Source organism: Lepidochelys kempii, chromosome 11, assembly GCF_965140265.1.
Source record: "Lepidochelys kempii isolate rLepKem1 chromosome 11, rLepKem1.hap2, whole genome shotgun sequence".
NCBI lineage: Eukaryota > Metazoa > Chordata > Testudines > Cheloniidae > Lepidochelys > Lepidochelys kempii.
This window is the reverse complement of record NC_133266.1, coordinates 10,748,373-10,771,171: the sequence shown is the minus strand read 5'-3', so window position 1 is coordinate 10,771,171 and position 22,799 is coordinate 10,748,373. Positions and strand designations below refer to the sequence as shown.

Here is a 22,799-nt window from a genome sequence, read left to right as displayed (position 1 = left end):
CTAGTTAAGATAAGCACATAAGATAATAATCAGTGGTGGGGAAACGCTTAAAGACATTTCAGAAGTAAAAAGGCAAGAAATCACACTCACAATCAAAGAGCCCCCTCCCCGAAAATTATTTAAATACTAGCTTACACTTTGACAGCATTACTCCACTCAGTCACTCTAGAAGATAAGGGTCCCCCCAATAACTTACCCTAAGAAGTGCTTTGGAAGGTTCTGGGGTTATTTTGAAGGACTTGAGTTTGATTCTTCAACACAGTTTTTATTAAGTGACCCTTCAGATTGAAAATAAGACACCCCAAAACCAAAAATGCAACTTGATTTTAACTTTTCTCCCCCAACAAGCAAATGTCTTCCAGACAGCATCCCTCAGGTGGCTTGTACCACTCTCTCTGCCTGGGGAGGGAATCTTTAAAGCTCCCTGCTACAAGCCCCCACTTACGTGCTGACACATAGCTTTGATAGTTAGGATTTAGAACAAGTCATTCTTTTCAAGTAAATCCAACTGAAAGCCAATAAACCATGAGTGTCCCTTTAGACACAGAAAAGTCCACTTCACATTAAAAATGCAACCTGGTATTTTACAGTGGTCAACAGATGGCAGCTCGGAATACCAAAGAGCAGTTTAGCTGATAACAGGGGATTAAGAAAACTGTCAGGCATGTCAACAGTTGCTCAATTGCCCTACTGTCCTAGCACGTCATCATGACATATACTGCAGACTAATATCCAACAGAGGGCATCAAGACAGCTGTGAGCAAAGATTCATAGATTCTAAGGGCACAAGGGACCATTAGATCATTTGGATCATTGCCTGTATTTTCCAAATGCTATGACTAATGTGTTTGGAGTTTTTAGGCAACATAGAGGAGATAGCTAAGCCACAAAAAATCCAAAATCATTGGTAAAGGAGTGTAAGCCTCCCAGTTTTATCCTACCACATCTTACACACTCTTGGTAGTTGCTTTCACGTCTACACTCCTCCCTTCCTATGTCTAAACAGAACCCCTCCCCCATCATGGCTTACTGGTGTGTATCTTACATTTCACTTCTGAATTTGACCCAGTGTGTTTTATTTAACTTATTCTGGTCACAAACCTAAAAACACCAACGTATGGCTTTTGGCATCACTGTTCAATGGGCATTCTGTTAACTTTGGCCATCTACCCATGGAACAGATGTGAATTCCGTGCCAAATTCTGTGCTGAATGCTCAAGGGAGTTTCAAGAAGTCATTGAAAAAGATGTGGGAAGGAGCGCCTCAGACGGAACAGCAGAGCTTCATCTGTTACAACTTAAAAGGATTGCCAACTGCAGAAAACTGAAAATCACCCAATTCAGTCATTCTATTTAAGGCGCGCACCCACAAAAAAGCAGAGGATGACATCTTTCTTTTGACAGAAGGAAAACTCATTCCCACCACTCCTTTTTCACACTTCCCATCACACTTTTATTTTAAGCGTTCATGCTGTCGTGGAGATTTGAATGTAAAAAGAACAAGTGTACAATTACTGTGGATTAAGATATGAAAGTACACAGGCTGCTCAGAAGAGATCTTCCAGATGGGCTGGAATGGAAAGAGATTAAACTTGAGGCAACTTAAGGTGTCGATGAGATGTCAAGAGTGGAAAGGTTCTATACATCTTCCTTAAGTATTTATAGGGCAGCAATCTTGAAAAGATGAGATTTTAATTGCAATGGGAAATGGGATTCAAAACCCCTCCAGTATCTTTGAAAATCTCAGTTGTAGTATCAATCTGGATGGGGGTGGCAGCATGGCAGGAACATTTTTGAAACGGAAAACCTATACCAGGGGAGATGGGTTCCACCTTATTCAGTTTGCTTGAAAGTAACAGGCTTTATAAGGACAGAGAAGGGTTATTTACACTAAAGAGTCTGGGGAAAATCAGCAGAGGCTGAGATGCCCTGTAAGGCTGCACGACAACCGCTGTAGGCAGCTTTGGTTGCAATGAAGTGCTAAGACGAAGGTGTTTGTTAAGAAGAGTTCAGTTTCCCATGGCAAGGTCAACATGGTCAAAACACCAATGTTTCATTTTGAAATAGGAATACCCCACACTGGCAGAAGTAAATAAGGCTAAAACCCAAAAATGGGCAAGCTGGAATGATTCCCTTAGATGACCTACAGCTTACGGCATTTAAAACCAGAATGGACAAATCACTCGAAAATGTATTGCAGGGAATAAACTGCAGAGGTCACCAGGGAAGAAACTAGATCAAGGATTCTCAACCAGGGGGTGGTGACCCCCAGGAGCATCACAAACAGATGTCGGGGGTTGTGACCACCCTGCACTTATTGTTAAATAGGGTTCCTGGCTAGATGGGACAGGTGTCCTGGGATGATGATGGACTAGATAACCTAACAAAGAAGTAAGAGATAGAAAAGACCTCACAATCTATGAAGAGGAGGTTTAGATAATTTAAGATGTAAATGAATCATTTTAAAAAAATGAAAGGGGTATTACCAGTTCATTGGCACAGATCGAATAAGTCACCAAAAGTGCTTGGGTAGCATTACACATAAAAGAATGAAATAGAGGCTCTTGTTGGTTCTGTTCCTAGCATGTAACATTTCTCAAAATAGATTCTGTCACTGCTCATCTCTCCCAGCTGCTTAACCCAATCCTACACCTTCACTGCAGCAAAGTTTTGGTTACACCCTTGGAAAGTATGAGGGTCACAACATGAAAATAAACTCACTTAAACAGCACAGATGCATTAATTAATACAACTGCATTAATTTCCCCCACAAGGAAATTTTACTGAATCTCCCCTAGTTTCCTACTACTGTTCTAATCTTTCAAGATTACTGCTGTTTGATTTTGGTTTCCCAAAGCTTACCTCTCCACTTTTAGTGTCGCTGGCAAATTTGATCCTGGCTGAATTTACATGGTGGTTGAGTTTAGCAAAGGACAGGTTTAAACACAGTTCAGACAAGATTTTCAGAAGAGATTTGTGATTTTGGGTGCCCAGCTTGAGAAACCTTAAAGGTTTTCAGAACATGCCAAGCATCTGACCTGTGGAAATCAAGCCCTTTGTAAAGGGTTTCCAAAGTTGGCATCCTAAAATGGAGGCAAACAAAATCCTTGAATTGCTTTTAAAAATCTTGACCAAAATTCATTCCCTATGCAGAAACCCCAAAAAAGCTTTGAATTCTCTGGCAGGAACACAAGAGAGCCCTGCTTAAAGTACAATGACATCTGATACAAATCCCCATCTACATCTGATCTGCGGAGGATTCAAGTGTGTTACAGCCCCAGCCAAGAAGCTTACGCTCTTTAGCTCGAGCTACAGCAGCTCATGCTTTTAGTTCTGAAGGTCCCCAGTTTAATCCCTGGTGTGCTGGCCAAAATGGTGGCTGCTGGATGCCATGTTAGAACCATTGAAACCTCCTAGCATAGCAGCATTGCCCATTTGAATCATATGTTTTTTAAACTCTCTGATGGAAGCAGATCTGTAAACCACTTGGAAGGGCCCCACTAGTCACTAGAGGTCCACAGATTGACAACTACTGCCACAGAGCATTCCAGAGTGGGCACGGCCAAAAGAAGCTGCCAGATCTGCCCATATAACAAGTAACACGGTGAACTGCAACTACCCAGAGAAGGTTCTTGAAGAGGGTCCATCAATTTTGGAATTGACTTCACCACCCACATGCTGAAATAGCTTGAATTTGTTGACTTTTGGGGCACATGGCAAAGCTCATCTATTTGGACAGGCATTTGGGGAGAGATTGGGGTTTTGTGGGAGCAGAGGTGAGGAAATTTTGCTTTTCTGGCCCGGTTTCTTTAATGCGGACTGAATTTATCCACAGTATAAATGACTGCATTTTAGAGTATCTTGTCTTGGCATCTCTAAGGGGTGATGTAACGAACGGATTTAGGTCTGTGCAATACACAGCTCTTTATATAGGTTGTGAGAGCTCTACTGGGGGACAGTGAAAAACTGGGTTTGGTATAAAAGCAAGCTATGCCCTCATTAAAAGACAGATTTTAAAATTACAAGGAAAATGGTTAACAGCAGGCTGAAGCAAAAAAAATAAAAAATAGGCAAAGCTAAATGTTACGTGGGGATGTGTGACCGAATGCACCCCTGTATTCAAACCCTACACACTGTTGTAATAATCTCTGTACAACATATGTCTGGTGAGGTATCATTTGAAAACTAATGACTTGCAGGTCAGTAATATCATGGTGAGGTTTATGTACCAGCATAATAAGTAAAGTTATGATCATAAGCTGAAATCATGGCTGAGGTGTGTTTGCCAGACAAGTCTGAGGAGTGTGAAAAGCAGTTTTTCAGAGGCAAAGGACAAGCTGATGCCTCTAGCCAGGTGTCATCAAAGCTGATGGGCCATCATCTATCAAGTAGTTATTCTTTGGCAAGGAAGGGGGGCAAGAACAAACAGACCTAATATTTCTGGACTGTCCAGGAGAGGGCTGGAACACACATTTTTGGGGAAAATCCAGGACTGGGCATGTGTCACCCTGCAAGTGGTAACCAAGGCCGGTGAAAGACAGAGTGGCTGATGTTTGCTGACAGGCTGCTCGGGTCAGAGTTGCTGGATCAAGACTAAAGAAAAAGAGTACTTGTGGCACCTTAGAGACTAACCAATTTATTTGACCATAAGCTTTCGTGAGCTACAGCTCACTTCATCGGATGCATACTGTGGAAACTGCAGAAGACATTATATACACAGAGACCATGAAACAATACCTCCTCCCACCCCACTCTCCTGCTGGTAATAGCTTATCTAAAGTGATCACTCTCCTTACAATGTGTATGATAATCAAGTTGGGCCATTTCCAGCACAAATCCAGGTTTTCTCACCCTCCGCCCCCACACACACAAATTCACTCTCCTGCTGCTAATAACCCATCCAAAGTGACCACTCTCTTTACAATGGATCAAGACTGTGGCTATACAGAGACACCCAGGGTACAACCTGCATGCTGTTTGTGAGTGGCTCAGGTCGGAGCTACAGCACCAAAGCATTGTGAGGCATCCAAAGTTACAGGACAGGGGTGACACAACCCCTCACTGGTCTGGATTGCACCCTGGATGTATGTGAGTTTACTAAGGCTAACAAATGCCCTTTTGCAAGTGAAAATTTTGCCATAACAGTGAAAAGATTGAAGAAAATAAGAACAAAATAAAAACCTGTGCCAGGTAAACTGTGACTTGGAGAAAAATACAAAGCACATATTAAGAACAAATTGACCAAAAAAAAAAATCAACCAAATGATTGTAAGTAATCATTCTGCTACATCACAAATAGAAGACAGCATGTGCAACTGTAGGCCTTCCGCACTACCAAAGGGAGATGGGATAGGATGTTCAAGCAGTGAAGAAGTGAAATGAATTTCTTGCTTCCATCTTTACTTTAGGATAGGGAAAATCTCATTTTAAGGATTTTTTTTAAAAACAAGAAAATGTACTATCTTTCTTAACAGACATCAAAGCCTTGAAGGAGAGAGTCTAGAAACTCAAATGTAGTAAATTATCAGGACCAGATAGTTATTATCCATTTGTCCAAACAACAGTGTGTGCAATAGACAATGACCAACAAAGAGCATTCACAATATTGAACTTATAATATATATGGGTTACATTTTCAAAAATGCCTGAGGCTCAGATTTTAACAAGTATTTAGATACTGCTGTGCTCAGCCTTGCAATACCTCACTGATTTAGTAGCCTAAATCTCGTTTTCAAAAGGGTTTAAGGCACTTAGGCACCTTAGTCACTTAGGCCCACATTTTTAAAGATATTTAGGTGTTGCTGTGCTCAGCGTCAAAGCTCCTAACTGATTAAGGAGCCTAAAACTCATTTTCAGAAGGGATTTAGGCACTTAAGAGCCAAAATATAGACCCAGAAGTCCTGACTCCCTGTCTGCTGGTCTAAATAATCACCCTCTAAATAAGACAAAGACGTTGCCTTCCATTATTGGTTTTAAAACAACCACACTTCCAAGCAAGTAAAAGACACATATTAGAATCCATCAAAGCCGACAGAGGAGCTGGCAGAATGCAGAAGGTAAAAAAGGCTGTTTCCATTTTGAGAACTGAAGCGATTCACTAGAAGTAAAAGAAGGCTATTCCTTGGCCAATCAAAAAGTTAGACCATGTACTATAATTGCAGAGATAAGAGCTGAAAAAACAGCCAGTGCTTATACTAATATAATTCATACAGCCACACAAGTTATTGAAACCACAGACAAATTCAAGAAAGCCATTTGGAGATATTATTGAAAGGTTAATTTGTTTTTGTTCCACTGGTAAAGAACTGGAGTGCCTTTTAATACAATATCTGGGACCAAACCTTTTTTCATAATACGATCTGACACAGCATAACTTGTGGCTTGGAGGAATGATCATTAATATCTGAAAGGAAGGGATTTGTCCTTTGATTTGAGAAGTTTGTGGGGTTTCATTTAAGTGTCAGGTCAATTAGGCCTTGCCTCATGGCTCTCAGCACTGACAAGCAACCTATTAATAATTTCACAATGCACTGGTGTTTGCTAAGATATTTGAAGTCTATTTTATCAACACTTTAAAAAGAGCAAAAAAGAAATTTTCCTTCCACTTGCTGGAGAATTCTCTGCACCTTGAAGTCTTTAAACGATGATTTTAGGACTTCAATAGCTCAGACATAGGTGAGAGGTTTATCGCAGGGCTGGGTAGGTGAGATTCTGTGGCCTGAATTGTGCAGGAGGTCAGACTAGATGATCATAATGGTCCCTTCTGACCTTAATATCTGTTAGGATATAGATATTCAGGCCTGTCTGTAAAGGCCTGTACTCGAAGAATTTAGGTGTATTCTTATCACTTAGCTAGTTACAGAGGTATAAAAGAAAGAATCAAAATCACTGTCTGCTGGTGTAAGGGCCTTCTCTTACTGTGACAGTCTGAGGCCCTGTTCTTAGACTAAGATCTTTGGCTAAGCAGCAGAGGCAGCCTTAAGCTGGGAAGCGAATGGTCAGATCTTCACATTCCAAACTAGTCAAATTGAAATAAGGTGCTATTGGGCTGTTAGGAATACAATCCTGTCCTGATAATGCCTATCGCCTCCAGAGAAAGGGAAGTGCCTAGAAGATGTAAAAGGAAACTTAGTTTGATAGCATCCTGTCTGGCAAGAACTCACTTATCAATACTTAGAATGTGAAATCCTCATTTCTTTGTCGTTCTATCACCGTAGTCCCCATTTCCCTATTGTTTGTCTGTATAATCTCTGTCTGGTTCTGTGATTGTTTCTGTCTGCTGTATAATTAATTTTGCTGGGTGTAAACTAATTAAGGTGGTGGGATATAATTGGTTAAATAATCATGTTACAATATGTTAGGTTTGGTTAGTTAAATTTCAGTAAAATGATTGGTTAAGGTATAGCTAAGCAGAACTCAAGTTTTACTATATAGTCTGCAGTCAATCAGGAAGTGTGTGTGTGTGTGGGGGGGGGGAAATGGGAACAGGGAATGGGGGTGGGGAAATTGGAATCACGTTTAGCTAAGGGCAGGAATGGGAACAGGGACACAGGTGTAAGGCTCTGTGGTGTCAGAGCTGGGAAGGGGGACACTAAGGAAGGAAACTGGAATCATGATTGCTGGAAGTTCACCCCAATAAACATCAAATTGTTTACACCTTTGGACTTCAGGTATTGTTGCTCTCTGTTCATGCGAGAAGGACCAGGGAAGTAAGTGGGTGAAGGAATAAGCCCCCAAACAATATCTATGAATCAATAAATAGGTAGTGGGCTAAAAAAAATTTGAGATTCCTGTGCTATAATCCCAGCTCCGCCATCAACTCATTGTGTGCCTTCAGACAAGTCTCTACTTCTCTGCCTCAACTACCCGATCTGTATAATGGAGAAACTTACACCCTACTCTCCAGGGATGCAGGCAGGATTAATTAGTCTCTTGCATAGTCTAGGAAGAGCTATGTGAGTGTTAAGTATTAATTCTTATTCTTACTAGTACTTCAAGAGAGCCCTCTTTCACCAGTCGAATGGGGGGGATTTTCAAGAACATCTAAGGCATACCACAGACAGTCAATGGCAGCTGTGTACCTAACTTCCAGAGGTGCCTTTGGATACCCCACCCTAGATCATCAGTATTCATCGTAGAAGCGCTCCTAGCTTCCTGCTCCTAGAATAGAATTCATAGATTCATAGAATATCAGGGCTGGAAGGGACCTCAGGAGGTCATCTAGTCCAACCCCCTGCTCAAAGCAGGACCAATCCCCAATTTTTGCCCCAGATCCCTAAATGGCCCCCTCAAGGATTGAACTCACAACCCTGGGTTTAGCAGGCCAATGCTCAAACCACTGAGCTATCCCACCCCCCCAAGCTTCCTAGCTTGCTGTCATTTGGCAGAGCAACAACATGCACTGCAATGGTCATTGCGCACTCTCGGAATCCTTGCCTGTCGGTTTCTGAAGTCCTAGCTAGTTAGAATTCTATCAGGTATGAAACTGGCACAGAATCTACTACTGGCTATGGAATATCATTAACCCTTGAAGTGCACTTGTTCAAAAAGCATGCATATCGCGTGTTGAAAGGGCACCTAGGTAACTATGGCTACAGCTCTGCCTACGCATTTACTGTCTGCGTCCTGTATTTATCTCATTAGTTTGTCAAATGCTTGAGATACCTGGAGTGCAAAGGTGCTGCATAAAACCAAATCCTTTGAAATTGCTGCCTTTAACAGAAACCTGAGGAGCTTTGAAAAAAATATCACAGGCCAGACGTGGGTTCCCTGGAATTTGGGGATGGGGAAGGCAAGGAAAGAGGAAGGGGTTAGCAGCAGAGGACTTCTCGGTTGGATCTCCCCCTACAGCAGGGGACAAGGATGTGATTTTATTAAGAGTGGACTATCACCACCACCAGAGTAGTTCTGACCCTTGGCACATGTAATCCTGCAAAATGGAGAGATGTACCGTGAGCACGTCTGAACTAGTTTAGAACAGAAAAGGATTGAAATAAAAGACACTCCAACCAAAGCTGGTGCTTAACTCACAGAACACCTGGATTTTCCCTGCATTTTTTGTCAGTTCCAAGTGGCATTTGACAAAGCCTTTGTGGTCCACAGCTTCATGAAGCTGTATTTTAAACACAGGCCTCAACCTGGCCTCTGATTTGGGAGGCACAATTAACTCCAACCACACTTCTGTGGCTGCATTTAACTGCATGAGCAAACAGGATCTTGCCATGCAATCACTTGACTTGTAGGCACAGTTGGGCAGTCAAAAGGTAAAGTCCTATACCTGTGCCTGCAGCTAGTTGCAGATGAAAAAATAAAGGGGCAGTTAACTGCAGCATCAAAGTTATACCTCCTAAATTACGGTCTGGCTCAAAATCAGGCCCATTGTAATATTATGGTATCATCCGAAAACAGAAGTTACAGCGTTACCTAGTATGAGCTTGACCCCACAAAGTCAAGAGACTTTAGAAGAATGGTAGTATATTAGCCATCTGAAACCTTCCCTATTCACATCTTTATATTGCAGGATAATGGTGGTACTTTTGGGGGCGGGAGAAGGAATATTCTGCAGCAAATGGCAGACGTGGTACGACTGCTAAATCGTCTGGCGTAGCTGCCGCATAATAAATAAATAAATAAATAAATAAATCACATTAACATTTTAAGGTTATTAAAGATTTAAAGCAGGAATCCTGTTTCAGAGAACAAGAGAGCTTTATGAGTGTGAACCTGACTAATTTATCTTACGGTTTAGTGCCATAGCTGTATTCCCAGCTTCTTCCTCACATTCCTTCTTCAGCTGTGTTCAGTCCATTAAACTAACTCATAACTTCTGAAGTAAGAGTAATGGATAAACGATTTTCAGAGCAGTTCTCTCCACACTAATTATTATCCTCAGACACCAAGAATTTAACAGTGTCTGTGCCAGCTTGATCACGGAAGCCTCTGTACAGATTCACCCATTAACAAAACAGACCATTAATGGATTCTCCGGACAGCACTGTCATCCACACTACTTACACCAATTAGCAGATACTTGACTGACATGAGAGTAAATAGCAAGTTCCCCACTGATATACAGAGAGAAATTAGGTACAGGCAGAGATCACATAAATCATCAAAACTCTGAAATGCATAAACCCACTAGATTTAATGCATCATTATCTGAGGGCTCAGATCTAGGTCCTGGGTATTTTCCTCTCCTTTCAGTCAACAGCCAGTAAAACCATCCTGCAGATGCTTTTGCCTTTAAAGGGATTCTTTGCTGTGTGCAGCAGTAATTTGTAAGTGGGGTGTGTGTGTGTGTATATATATGTGTGAGTATATATATATAATTGATACCTATGTCATGAAGACTCCTGAAGGATTTTGGCTTATGTATACACACCCACTTATGTAGTTACTCTGCAGGGACAGTCTGTAAGGAACTAAATACCAGTCCTTTGCACAAAAGATAAGCAGTCTCAGTTACAGCATAAACCAACCTCTAACTATTGGGAAGTTAGGAAATGTCTCCCGCAGAGATTTATGATGTCATAAATGCCTACTCTGAAAGAGTTGGTGCTGGTCACTGTCAGAGAAAGGATACTGGAGTAGATGATCTGATCCAGTGCAACATTTCCTACGTGCTTATGGGATACAGAACTGATCACACAACTGTTGCCTTCTTATGCATGTTTGGTTCTAGCTCACCCAACAGTTGAATATTTCAGACAATTTTTCACTGTGGTTCCCTCACACAGGGATCAACTCTCTCCACATCTACAGTGATGAGCTAGCTGACGGGGGGATGCCACAAAAGAAACAATTCTATGACTCCCCAATTCTGGGGCTAGTTCTCCATTGGTCCTTGCTCTAAGCTACGCTGGTTGACTGTTACACCAGACAGGGATCACCAGAGCATGGCAGACTCGACTACACCCCTACATGAGAGGGACAAAGAAGGGATAGCAGAGATCTGGTGTAGCCAGCTCCATTCCAGCTAAGGATTACTCTGCAATGAGACTGGGAAAGGGAGATCCTCAGTTATCTTATTAGGGCAACTTTCTGGCCTGTTTGTGCCCCTGGAGAAGCCCAAATGTGTTCCACTCCTGTGCACCAACTTCCTGCTCACCTGTGTCATTCTGTGTATTCATGAGTGTACAGATGAGACGAAACTGGGACGTTTCCATTTTCGGGGTTGGGGACTTCGGGGGGGGGAAGGGGTATAATTGGTGCAGGTAATAAGGCAGGAGGCTGATCTTTGTTTCTAGCAAAGTCTGTGGGGGGAAATTAACGTGTGCCTGTTGCAGACTTCAGTGTCCCACACAATATCAATGAGATGGACACAGAAATACAGGAAATAACTGATCTAATCTATACAAAGCCATGTCCCCATCTGATTTCCTACCACTATGCATAAGCAGACTGAGGTGTTCCTGGCCTAGCTGGTGACAATGCCTCTCAGTCAGGGTACATCTTAATAAGGACCCTGCGGCCTGAAAAGAGTGTTTGCACCACTGCCAGGAGAAGGACCTGCTGCCATGCCTCCCAACCACCAACCTACAACAATATTAAGACCCATTTTGTTTTAACCAAGATTCAAACCCCTCCCAAAAATCTCTTCAGAGATAGATTTCACATTCTAACTCACCCACACCACAAAAAAGAACAATGCAAGTTTGGGGAAACTTTAGGAGTTGAGAAAAAGCCAAAGAAGAGATTAAGGTCCTAACTATACATATAGAGGCTGCCCAGTTCCGACTAGTTGTCTATAAATCCCTTTCATAGAAGTGTGTGGTCCCTAATAATGTTTTTATTCTGGGTCATCTTTGCACAACCTCTGTGGGTTACACTGCAATAATACTAAGGAATAAACCTCACCAGCAGACAATCATTTCAGGTTAAATTGAAGTTTCTCTGCTGATTAGTAAAGCCAACTGAAAATCAGCTCTCAGCAGTGAAATATCTATTAAAAATGTCCATTCTGTGAACCCTGTTGAGCCCTACAAATTGAAGTCCCTTGGAAAGTTAATAGTGTTGGCAATGACCATCCTTATGTTGGGGACACTGGGCATGGCCATTAGGTAACTCAAGGGGATGGAAGACCACGAGTGTCAATGAAGCCCCCTCGCACTAGGCCCAAGTGTCCTTGCCCCCCCTCCCCCGCCCCGCCTGGAGGCACTCGCAGCAGTTATGCATACTAGGCCCAAGTGTCCTTGGCCCCCCTGCCTGGAGGCACTCGCAGCAGTTATGCTGAGCATCTGCAACAATATGTTGCAGAGTCAGACTGCTGTTGTTCGCCTCTGGCACTGGGTGCCGGCAACACTTACAAGCCACTAAAGGGAACAGTGAATCTTTTTTCTTATTATTACTTCTTGTTTCAGCTGATAGGACATATTTGTTAAAGTGTTTGTCCTGGTACTTTTTAAGAAGAGAAATCAAATTGGTCCGGGAAACACCAAACCCTTGCACTAAAGCTGACCAATAAAGAAAAATCCCAAAGAACTAAGACACTTCCATCACCATCCAACCCCATTCCCAATCTGGTTGATTCCTTCATATAAAAGTCTTTTTGGAGGTAGTTTTTGACCTCCATGATAATCCACAAAGAAATGTGTTTCCATGCTAGTTTTTGTTTTTTAAACAACTATATTTCTGTTGGAAAGAAAATAAATGTGGGTTGGGTTTATCTTTCCTTTTGGAAACTCTTTCGTATTTGCAGAAAACCCTTAATAGAAATCCTAACTAGAAGAAAAAACCGGAATACTACTCTCAGTAATAAACCTTACAATGCATTCTTGTCTGATTCACTGGGAGTTACCCAGTGAAACATTCCAAACTGAGATGATACTCTATTGCAACTTGTCTGTCCTTTGTGGCTCTGACAGCTAATCAACAGCTGATTTTTATTGTGCAGAGTTTACAGAGAAGGGGCATGTTAATACTAACAAATTGTGGTATTACTAACAAACTGGCTGCTGAAAATGCCTGCAGCCATAATGCCATTTGTCACCATTCAGAACCACACTGCTCTGGGTTGGATCTGCTTAGTACCAAGATGAAAGACCAGTGAAAACCTAGCTACTACAAGTAGCGTTGTTTATATTGTGGGTGCTGCTCTTCCACTGAGTCAGCACTGACTAATAGCCCAATATAAATTAGGACTCATTACGCTGCTAGGCATGCCATCTTTTGGATGAAACGTAAAACCAAGGCCTTTACCACTCAAAGCAGCGTGATTCAAAATCCACTGAGGTCAGTGGGAGTCTTTCTATTGACTTCAAGAGGCTTTGGCACATGTTCAAAGTCACTAAAGATCCTACGGTACTTTTTGCAAGCACAGAGGTGTTAGCCTCTATGTCCTGGCCAAATTCTTGATGGGGGAAGTTATGCGCTGCCCACCTAAATTCCCCCCGTAGATTCAGTTTGGTTCACTGTGCCTTACTTCCTGTTTTAAACTACTGTGAGGGGCTGCACTGTGCTCTTCAAACACTGCCACATTCCGACCCCACAAGTGGCTGTATTTCAGTGGGGTGAAGGGATTCTTAGATACATTAAGTGCTTTGGGTTATAAGGTGCTATATAAATGCAAGCAATTATTTTGAAAAGGATAGATGGTAGGAAATGACTGTGGCCTTTGCCTAAAGGTTTATTCGTCATACTGAAGGCTTTAGAAAGGTCAGAACATTCAACCTATTGTTTTAGATCTAAAACCTAAATCATGTAAGAGGTTCACAATTCTTATAAAAAAAATTAAAAAAAAATAAGACAAGCTCCTTCATAGGGCACTCACTGAATACAGTAACACACTGCAGGACTGCACTGACCTAGGATGTAGCGCTGAATGGAGAAAGAAAATTATTTGCTCTAACGAGGCCTGGCAATTTTAGCAGTGCTCTTTCTGCACTAAAATAAAGAAGTTAACATTAATTAGCAAGCATGAGCACAGAGAAGTCCCATGACTGAGGAAATGGTAAACAAAAGATAATCTATCAAATTTAGCAGAAGGCACATTGTCAGTGCAGAAAAGCAGCCAACTCTGTATAGGATGATTTGTACTGTTCTGTTTCCTTAATAATTATCTTGCTGCAACCAGAGATTTAAAATATTCATCAGTTCTTTCCTACCAGGCCTGACTAAAAGCAGACTTGCTGCATGTGTGTGTGTACCCTCCCCCCACCACATGCACACAGACACACATTAAGCAAAAACAAATCTGCTGAAATACTGTACGCCCTGAACATGGGAAATTGTAATGGCAATTCAGTCCCTCTTGACTGTAAGTCATAAAAAGCCCCATAAGGATATTTAACAAACACCAATCTATCCTCTACGCAGATAGACTCACGTACAGATAGGCACCCAAAGTGTGTTGTAAAACTACATCTAAAGAGTAATCCAGCTGCACCAAACAGCACTGAGTTATGCCAACCCATTAATGCACTTAGGGCCGGATTGCGATACCCTTACTCACAATGAGATTAGTACCTTATTTCATACTTAGCCCTGTTGACTTCAGTGAGACTACATATAGTGTAAGGTACTATCCAACACGAGTAAGAGTATCAGTAAATAGCCACACGCTTTTGACCTCTGGAGTTGCATATTAATGAGTCTGTAAACCATCCCCTTAGTGACTTATAAAGACTAAAATATTTTAAATGCATGCTTTTAAATAATTTTATTTAAATTTAAATTTTGTTAAAATGACCTAAAGATAAGCAAATCTCACACACACACACACAGTGTGGGGTGGGGGAAGAAAAAGATCTCTTCCCTCCATGGATTATGTTCACACTGGGAAACTGGGGTAAAATCAACTAGCTGGAGAGAACAATGGCATATGCCTTACTTTTACTATTAAATGTATTTGCTTTTAAAATAAAATTTCATTCTTAATCAATAGGGATCCATGTAGCAGTAATTCCTGGCACAATTTTTAGTCAATGGGCGGTGGGAACTAGAGTTGAAAAAGGATTCAATCTCTTTTCCCTTTCTTTTACAATCTCCCAGGAATTCCCTTCTCTCTGCGTCCCACATCCAGCAGGGCTGCATGGGAGCCCAGAATGCATTCATGTTTAATTTTCTTACAGAAAAGCAAAATAAGGAGCTGTTTCTCCTGCCTGATTAAACATTAAGGGCCTGATTTCTCAAAAACAGTCTCCAGTTGTGTGGGAACAAATCTGATTGAGATAATTACATATCTAAATGCTATCAATTAATTGCAGAGACAGTCATCTTATGGCACAGAATTTTGCACACAAAATTGGGTGGGCGCATGGTCAGGGCCCTTTTAAAACAAATCAGACCATAGATATTAAACAACAGACTCCCCCCAACACAAACCAAAACACCTGCCCAAGACTAAAAGCTGAACGGCGTCCAGCCACCTCTGGACTAATACTGACAATGGAAGGGATCACTGCTGGTTTAAATAACACAATGCAAATCAGAAAGAAGGCCAAGCACCAGTGTTGGTTGGAAACATTTCTAGCACTGAACGTATTTGAAAAAGAGTTATTTCAAATAGTCGGAAAAATTGGCTTCTCTCCCCACCCTGCACATCTGATTTACAAAGGGCCTGATGCAAATCTCCGTTGACCTCAATGGAAAGACTCCCTTTGACTTCTAAAGGGAGCTGGTTGGAGCTGCTCATTTATATGTAAATGAGATAATCTGGTCATGAAGTTGTTAAAGTTGGACTCTCGTTCCAGGCAGGGATTAAAATGTGAGTTTAGATTATTCCTGAAATGGTTCCATCAGAATTTAGATTTGGACTACCAAGGGATTGATTCACCCCTGCATTACTCCATTGATTTCCCTGGAGGTACCATGGCAAATAAACTGGAGTAACATACTAAGAAACATACTAACATATCCATCACTATAATATAAGGAATCACATTTTGTTATGCAGGCCATAAAACGAAGCAGAGGAAAATAAATGCACTTTGTTTATTCATCTGCCTCCTTTGCGATCCCTTGTAGTAGTCAGTCAGTCTCTGGATTAAAGCTGTAGGCTGTTTCCTCCATCCTGCCCCCCCTACAGATTCATAGACTATATTAGGGAGGGTCTCAAGCAGCTAAGTCAGAATGAGATATGAACTACAAATTTAGGGTGTTCAGATCCGGAGGTTTGTTTCAGGTCTATATCTAAATTAACGACTGTTTACAAAAGTATATACAAAGCACAGGATTTCAGAAGCTACAAGGGACACAAAAGCTATATGATAAACAGAAACACAAATACTCACATGGGGCATAGAACATGACAAGGGCATGCTTCTTCTTCTTTAAAGACTCCCTGAAGTCTTCTCCGGCTAGGTGGATAACGCTCGTTAGCTTTTCTTCCCAAGCCGGTTCAGGTGGAGGTGGTGCTTGTGGGCTAGAGGAGAAGAAAAAACAATGGATCTCTTAGATCTTTTTAGAAGCATGCCAAGAGGCCTTATGGCTCTGTCATCTCTTGCTTTGAGGAAATGGTAGTAGAGGATCCTTATGGCTATTTGTACCATAGAAAAATGCACTTAGCATTTCCATTGCCAGGAAAGACAAGAGTTAATTTTCAGAAATGAGTAAAAATGTGATTCTGAACATGACTGGTTCAATATAGGAAAATCTTTATTTCAGCAAAGATGTTACAGAGTGGACTTTTGTTCCAGAACCATTCAAAATGACTGTGGGAATTTATAGTTCTGAAACAAAGGTCAGGCTGAAATAAAGGTTTCCTGATTTGCTCTAGTCACACCAGTACGGCTGTGTTTATAGGCATGCATATTGAACATTAGGGTACAGCAGGTGGAATCAAAAGGCAATTGACATACATCAATCACACCCACTAAAGCAAACAATGTACTGTATATCACCATAATGTAAACTTGTTGTCAAGTCTTTCAAGACAGCTGGGAAGTACAAAATTCTAAAAATGAAACCAGGATACAATAATCAACACAAACCCATTTTGGAGGGTAGGGAGTAAATGAACTGCAATATTTGAATAAAGAGAATTTCATTTATCAACTGTGATTGCATACAGTGTCCAGCTAACAGCAATCCTGTACCTGGAGAGTACCCCTAGAAAGCTCTTGCTATTCACCACCTCATGGACATGTCTCAAGACTCATTCCTGCTGTATCTTAAATAAGTGATTACTTATATAAAATCATCAGCGTGAAGGCATATTATCAAGACCTTCATTTGTCACTGCAGTATTAAATTACAGTTTCCATACTTTCAAAATGACAGGAATGGCACTGTTTTAAATACAGTCAGCTATGGATAAAACAAATGAAAACTCAACATTTTAATTCCATTCAAGGTAATTCGCTATATACCAACCATATTTCCATCACTACTGAGTCACCCAGTTGCTAACAAAGGAATCAGGATACCTGAGGGCCAGATCCTCAGCTGATGTAAACGGTCATAGTTCTACAGACTTCAATGGAGCTATGACAATATATCCCAGCTCAACCTCTGGATACTGGTTTGGAGAGCGTCCAGTGATTACAGCAGGAAGAGGGAGTCTGTATTCCCTCACGGTCACTGACTTTGTGTGTGAACTTGGTCAAATCACAATCTCGCTACCCCCCAGTGCACCCCGGTGTAAAACTTACTTTCCACACAACAGTCTTGAGAGACCAAATTAATCATTTGATGTAAGACATTTAGAGAGACTTGCATGCCCAACAAAATAAAAATGCCAAGTATTATTAACCAAACTCTTCCGTTCAAAAGTCAAGGTTGGATGCCTCATTTCACAATTAGATGGTGAAAGCACAACTTCAGCAAATAATCGCAAAATATAGATGAAACCTCTTTCTGTGGCACAATACAGCAAACAGAGTAAACACGAAGTTTCTGAGAAAAGAAACTCTGTACGTCAAAAAAAAAATTCTTTATATTTTTCTTCCAAAACAATGAAGAGACAATTCTTCCTTCTTGGAGCTACATTCTTCTCAACATGCATTCAACCTACATCTGTATGTTTTACTGCAACTCGTAAGAAAGATGCCAGTTTTGATGGTCAGAAATTACTTCAGAAAGAAAAAAGTACAGCTACAACAATTTGGCTGCTAAACAAGGAAAACTACTGGCTAACAGAAAGAGGGTTCAGCAAATTTGATCTTATTTGTTTGAGCCACTGTTAGGCCCCCCCTGAGAGAGACTTAGGAGATATTTTAAAAATATTTATTTTGGGAAAGAATTACTGAGACACGTATTAAAAAAAAAATCCCATAGCAAACAAAGGATTTTGTGTATTAAAAAAATATAATGAACACCTCTTTGTGTGGCTTTCAGTACTTTCGATTTGGTTTTTGTTTGTAAGGGATTTAAGTAGGAGATGAATCTCAGTTTAAGATTTACTTTTTCACAGAAGCAATCTTCAGCGGCTAATAGCCAGAAATCTGGATGAAAATTCCAACTCATACAACTTACTTTTGCAGCCAGTCAATGATCTTCTTCTTAGTTCTGAGTTGCGGCAGAGTGTACCTCTCCTCTCCATCTTGAAAGTACTTCAGTGTAGGAAACCCTGAGATGTGAAATCTTTCTGCCACAGCCTTGTTGACAGTAGCATCAACAGCTGCAAGGACACCAGGACTCTGAAACAGAGAAAGCTAACTGCAAACCATGGCATCGCACTCACTCGTAGCCAGGAGACGGTACAGATTCAGAGGCACCCATATGGGTTTAGACTCCAAATGCAAACTACATGTATACTGAAAAACACAGCTGGCTCCACATAACACTGTGAAGGGATGGATATATTTTACCAGGTCATACAGTCAAAGTAACGTAAGACCTTGCAGCTCAGCCTAATGCACACACCCAGCTTCAGGTGCCTACCTGAACACTGACCAGGTGTATTGTGGTCAGGGGTGGGGGGACAAATGGGAGGAATTCTCCCTTCCAGGCTGAGTGGCTGTGAAGCCGTTCAGACAAAGCTACTTCAATCCAATGGCTTCAGAGGCCATCCACAGCCTTCATATGCCCTGGCCACAAGAGAGCTGAGGACAACGACTGGAGGACACATGCATCAGCAGATCCTCTGGTCCTGCCTCATCCCTCCCTGTGCCAGGGTGGCCCACCTGCGCAACTCTCATCCCCACATCCAGCACAGTGGGACTGTCTTGGTTCTATTGTTATGCATGGCCACATGGGGGAGCAGGATTTTCCCTTTGCCACATAAATTATTAAATATGGGTGACCTTGATACAGTCTCTACCCTTCAATTACCCATCCTCAGAGCCCTCTCTCCACCCCACCTGCCTTTTGCCCAGTCCCACATCTCATCTTGGATGCCCTCCCACCAACTGAGAAGCAGCATGGAGCAAACTGAGCTCCTGATCCAAACCCCTCCCACTGAAATCTCCTGTCCGCCGTTGTTGAAAACTCCACTTTCCTGCTCCCCTCCCCAACCTGTCATTATGGTGCCAAGATGCTCCCCTGCCTTTTCCTCCTAACCCGCAGGCAGTTGTTTTTTCCCTTACGACATCACTACAAACCTACCCTGTTGTCTCCAGTCCTCCCACTAACTCACTGTCCATTCCTTGGTCAGTGCTTGCTTCCAGTACTGCAATCCTGCCTCTTCTATATAGCCTCCCATACTTCCTCCTGCACCCTTCCAATCAATACCAAATGCTGCTGATAAATTAACCACTCTAACCATGTCACTACACTCTCTGAAGCCCTCCTCTGGCTTCTTCTCATATTCTGCATCAACTTCAAGCCCCCATTTCACTTTTAAGTGTCTGCATCATCCTCTCCTACATCTATTCCCCCACTTCCTCCTACCTCCTCCCCCCTCCGCATAAAACCTCCCAAATGCCCCTTTTACGTCTTCCTCCCATTCTCATCTTCATGCTCTCTCCCCTCAGGTCTTCCCCTGCAACTCCAATACACTCTTGTGCCAAATAACCACTCTTCATTCAAATTCCCCCTTAACTGACTCTCCTTTCTTTGGAAGGGCTTGGTGGGCTTCAATGGAAGGGAGCATTATTGAAGAAGGACCAACTGTGCTTTGAGACAAAACCACTGTCTCCGAGGCATTGAGTGTCTAAACTGCAATGACCATCTCTTTCATTCCTGTACGGCCTGTCCCATGATGGTGCTGAATCAACAACCATGATTATCATCATCACTGGGCCTGAGATTCTCCTCTTATTTACATTGATGTACAGTGGAATGACACCAGTGTAAAATCAATGTATGCAAGAGGAGAAACAAGTCTGTTAAATTTTTACATCCACACCATAAACGAAACCTCACGTCTTCTTAATTTGCATTTAGCATGAGGCCTTTAATTAATGGGAAAATAAACATTTCCACATTATATTTGGGTTTGATCATATTGTGTATAAATAAGGCCCTACAGCAGAATATATAATCACTTGGCAATTTTGTTTTCACTCAAGACAGAATGTTCTTGCTAACACTTTGGCAAGGCTCATACATTACCGATGAGACTGTACTTTGGAAGCACATCATGGAGGGCCCTGTGGGAGGATGAGAACAGCTAAAATTGTGGCAGGGAGGGATGGAAAAGTCATTTATATTACTTCTGGTATTTATAATGGATTATTTGAAAAGGGGAAAATAAAGGAAATTAGTTTACATCACTGGCTCCGTGCAGCATCTCTGCGGCCGTCTCATACTCTGGCTTCATTTTCTTACAGTGCCCGCACCCTGCCAGAGAAAACCCAAATTAAACTCTACATTACGCAATATTCGCAGTTGGATTTAGAGCTTCACTAAAAACAAAGAATCACTCCATGGTTAGTCATTGCCCCATCCAGCCACTGTCAATGTCCAGAACCATGTAGTGGAGATTTACTCGAATTCAGAACGTGTTTCATTTTTAAAGCTTCAGCAATATTTAGGATCATTTCCAAAATGGTCACTAGAATTTAGACTGTTTAAACAAATGCAATGGACACATTCTGCAGGATTCTGGAAATGAATCAGAAGTACAGAACACACAGTATCGGTCAAGCCACTGACATGCAGTGTAGCCTTGGTCAAGTCACTCAACCTCTCTTGCCTCAATTTTCAAATTCTTATCTAATCTACTTAGAGAAATGATGTATTGGGGTAACTTCATCAATTTAAAATCTGTCTTATGCTGGTGCATTTTAAATTAGCAATTTAATCTGGATTACACTGCAGTGATACAAGTCCCACTTTATACTGGTGCAGCCAGCCTACATTAGGAGTTTGCACCAGGTTAATCACTTCCATGTAATTACACCAACACATATATTCTTAATGAAGGCAAGGCCTGTAAAATGGAGATAAAAAGGTACTTTCTGTGCTAAGTTATTTATTTATTATTTTATTACTGTAGCTCCTAGGAGCCCTGCTCATGGACCCAGGACCCAGTTCTGCCAAGTGCTGTACAAACACAGAGCCATTCAGATCAATAGATGAAAAGCCTCACCTAAAGAATCATTATCATAACATAGTACAAAGGCGTATTATGTTCGGGTGATCAGACAAACTCATTTACACCTAAGCAATTTGTTTAAAGCTGCTTTTTAACAGTACAAGCCCTTCCAAGGCCTCCATGCAGGTTGAGCACCCAGCCAGGACATGAAAGCTCTGCCCTGGGCATTTGTAGTTGGAGTCCTGTATACAACCCTTCAGAATGGCCCACTTCATTGCACTCCCATAACTCTTTCCATTCCCCCCAGAACAGGCAAACACAGAGTAGGTTCCCTCTGGCCGGGGGAAAAGCAGAATAGGGTTGGCCCACCATTTGTTAAGGGGCGAGAGCTTGAAAGCACTAGAACTGGTTATCAACAGCTTTAAACGGGCAGAAACCCTGAAGGCGGTTAATGTACTGTGCTGCAAAAGGGATGTATTGCATTTAGATACCTGGTGGGAATCAAATCCCTACAGGTGCTTTATTTTCCCCCTAGGTTGCTGTCAGTCATGTCGTTCTCCTCCTTTGCTTCTTGCTGTAATAGGCACTCAAAGGCCCTGTCTTTACTGTGCTTTGAATACCATATTTGAAAACAGGGCTTGGTGTCCATTTCAGTAAGACTCCAGCAAAAGTGGTTTTCTAGGCAGCACCGGGGCTATTTTTAAACCATTGTCAAAGAGTGCACTGAGACGAAGCTGGGCCAGCTGAAGCCCAGTGGAGGGATTCTGGAGGAAAGAGTCAAAACCAGAGCAGTCATGGACCTAAGCTTGAACATGTTGTTAAAACCTGGCCAGACACCCGTGTTTGCACCCATTACAGATGGAACTGTGGTTACATTAGGTTCAAAGCCCATCACAGACAGGACCTAAATCACAACATTATGGCGTAACATCTATGAAACAATTAGGTACAGCCCCAACTGCTAAAGTTGATACCAAGAGACACTTTGAATGTGAGTAAAACAAATGAAGTTTTAAAGCCATTAAAATGGCAGAATCAGATTGGTCTTGCAACTGAAACTCCTTGCCTTGGGGAGCTACAAAAGCTTTTGCAGTTAGAAGAGCAGAAGCCCTGAGCTTGGAACCAGATGTGATCCAATAAGAGGTGAAATTCTATTCAGAAAGAAGTTGGAATAGCCTAAAGAGTTACTATCTTAGCACCACTGTCACCGCTCATCCCGTTTCTAAGAGTATGCAAAAAGCTTGTATGATGATTTATTTGCCACTGCAGAAATTCTGCAGTCACACAGCTTTCTGGGAGGGATTGACAGTTCTCACTGACTTAGACTTGGATTGATTGATTTAACTTTTTCTGAGTAGGGATCTTTATTCATTTTGTGTTATTTCCCCCCCCCCTGTAAATAAAGAGAACTTTGAATCACAGCTCAGATGCACTTTTGTGTTACG

General features: G+C 41.8%; 1 protein-coding gene across 4 annotated transcripts in view; it reads right to left on the bottom strand.

Moving 5' to 3' along the window:
• The window catches only part of PDIA5 (protein disulfide isomerase family A member 5), a 129,875-nt gene that overhangs the window by 17,440 nt on the left and 89,636 nt on the right, over positions 1-22,799 (bottom strand). For all 4 annotated transcript variants that reach the window (XM_073305109.1, XM_073305112.1, XM_073305110.1 and 1 more), the window contains 3 exons: positions 20,587-20,657; positions 18,411-18,574; positions 16,229-16,359 (listed from right to left, as the gene is read on the bottom strand). In XM_073305109.1, coding sequence (XP_073161210.1) covers positions 16,229-16,359; positions 18,411-18,574; positions 20,587-20,657 — 366 coding nt within the window. The remainder of the gene's footprint in view (positions 1-16,228; positions 16,360-18,410; positions 18,575-20,586; positions 20,658-22,799) is intronic.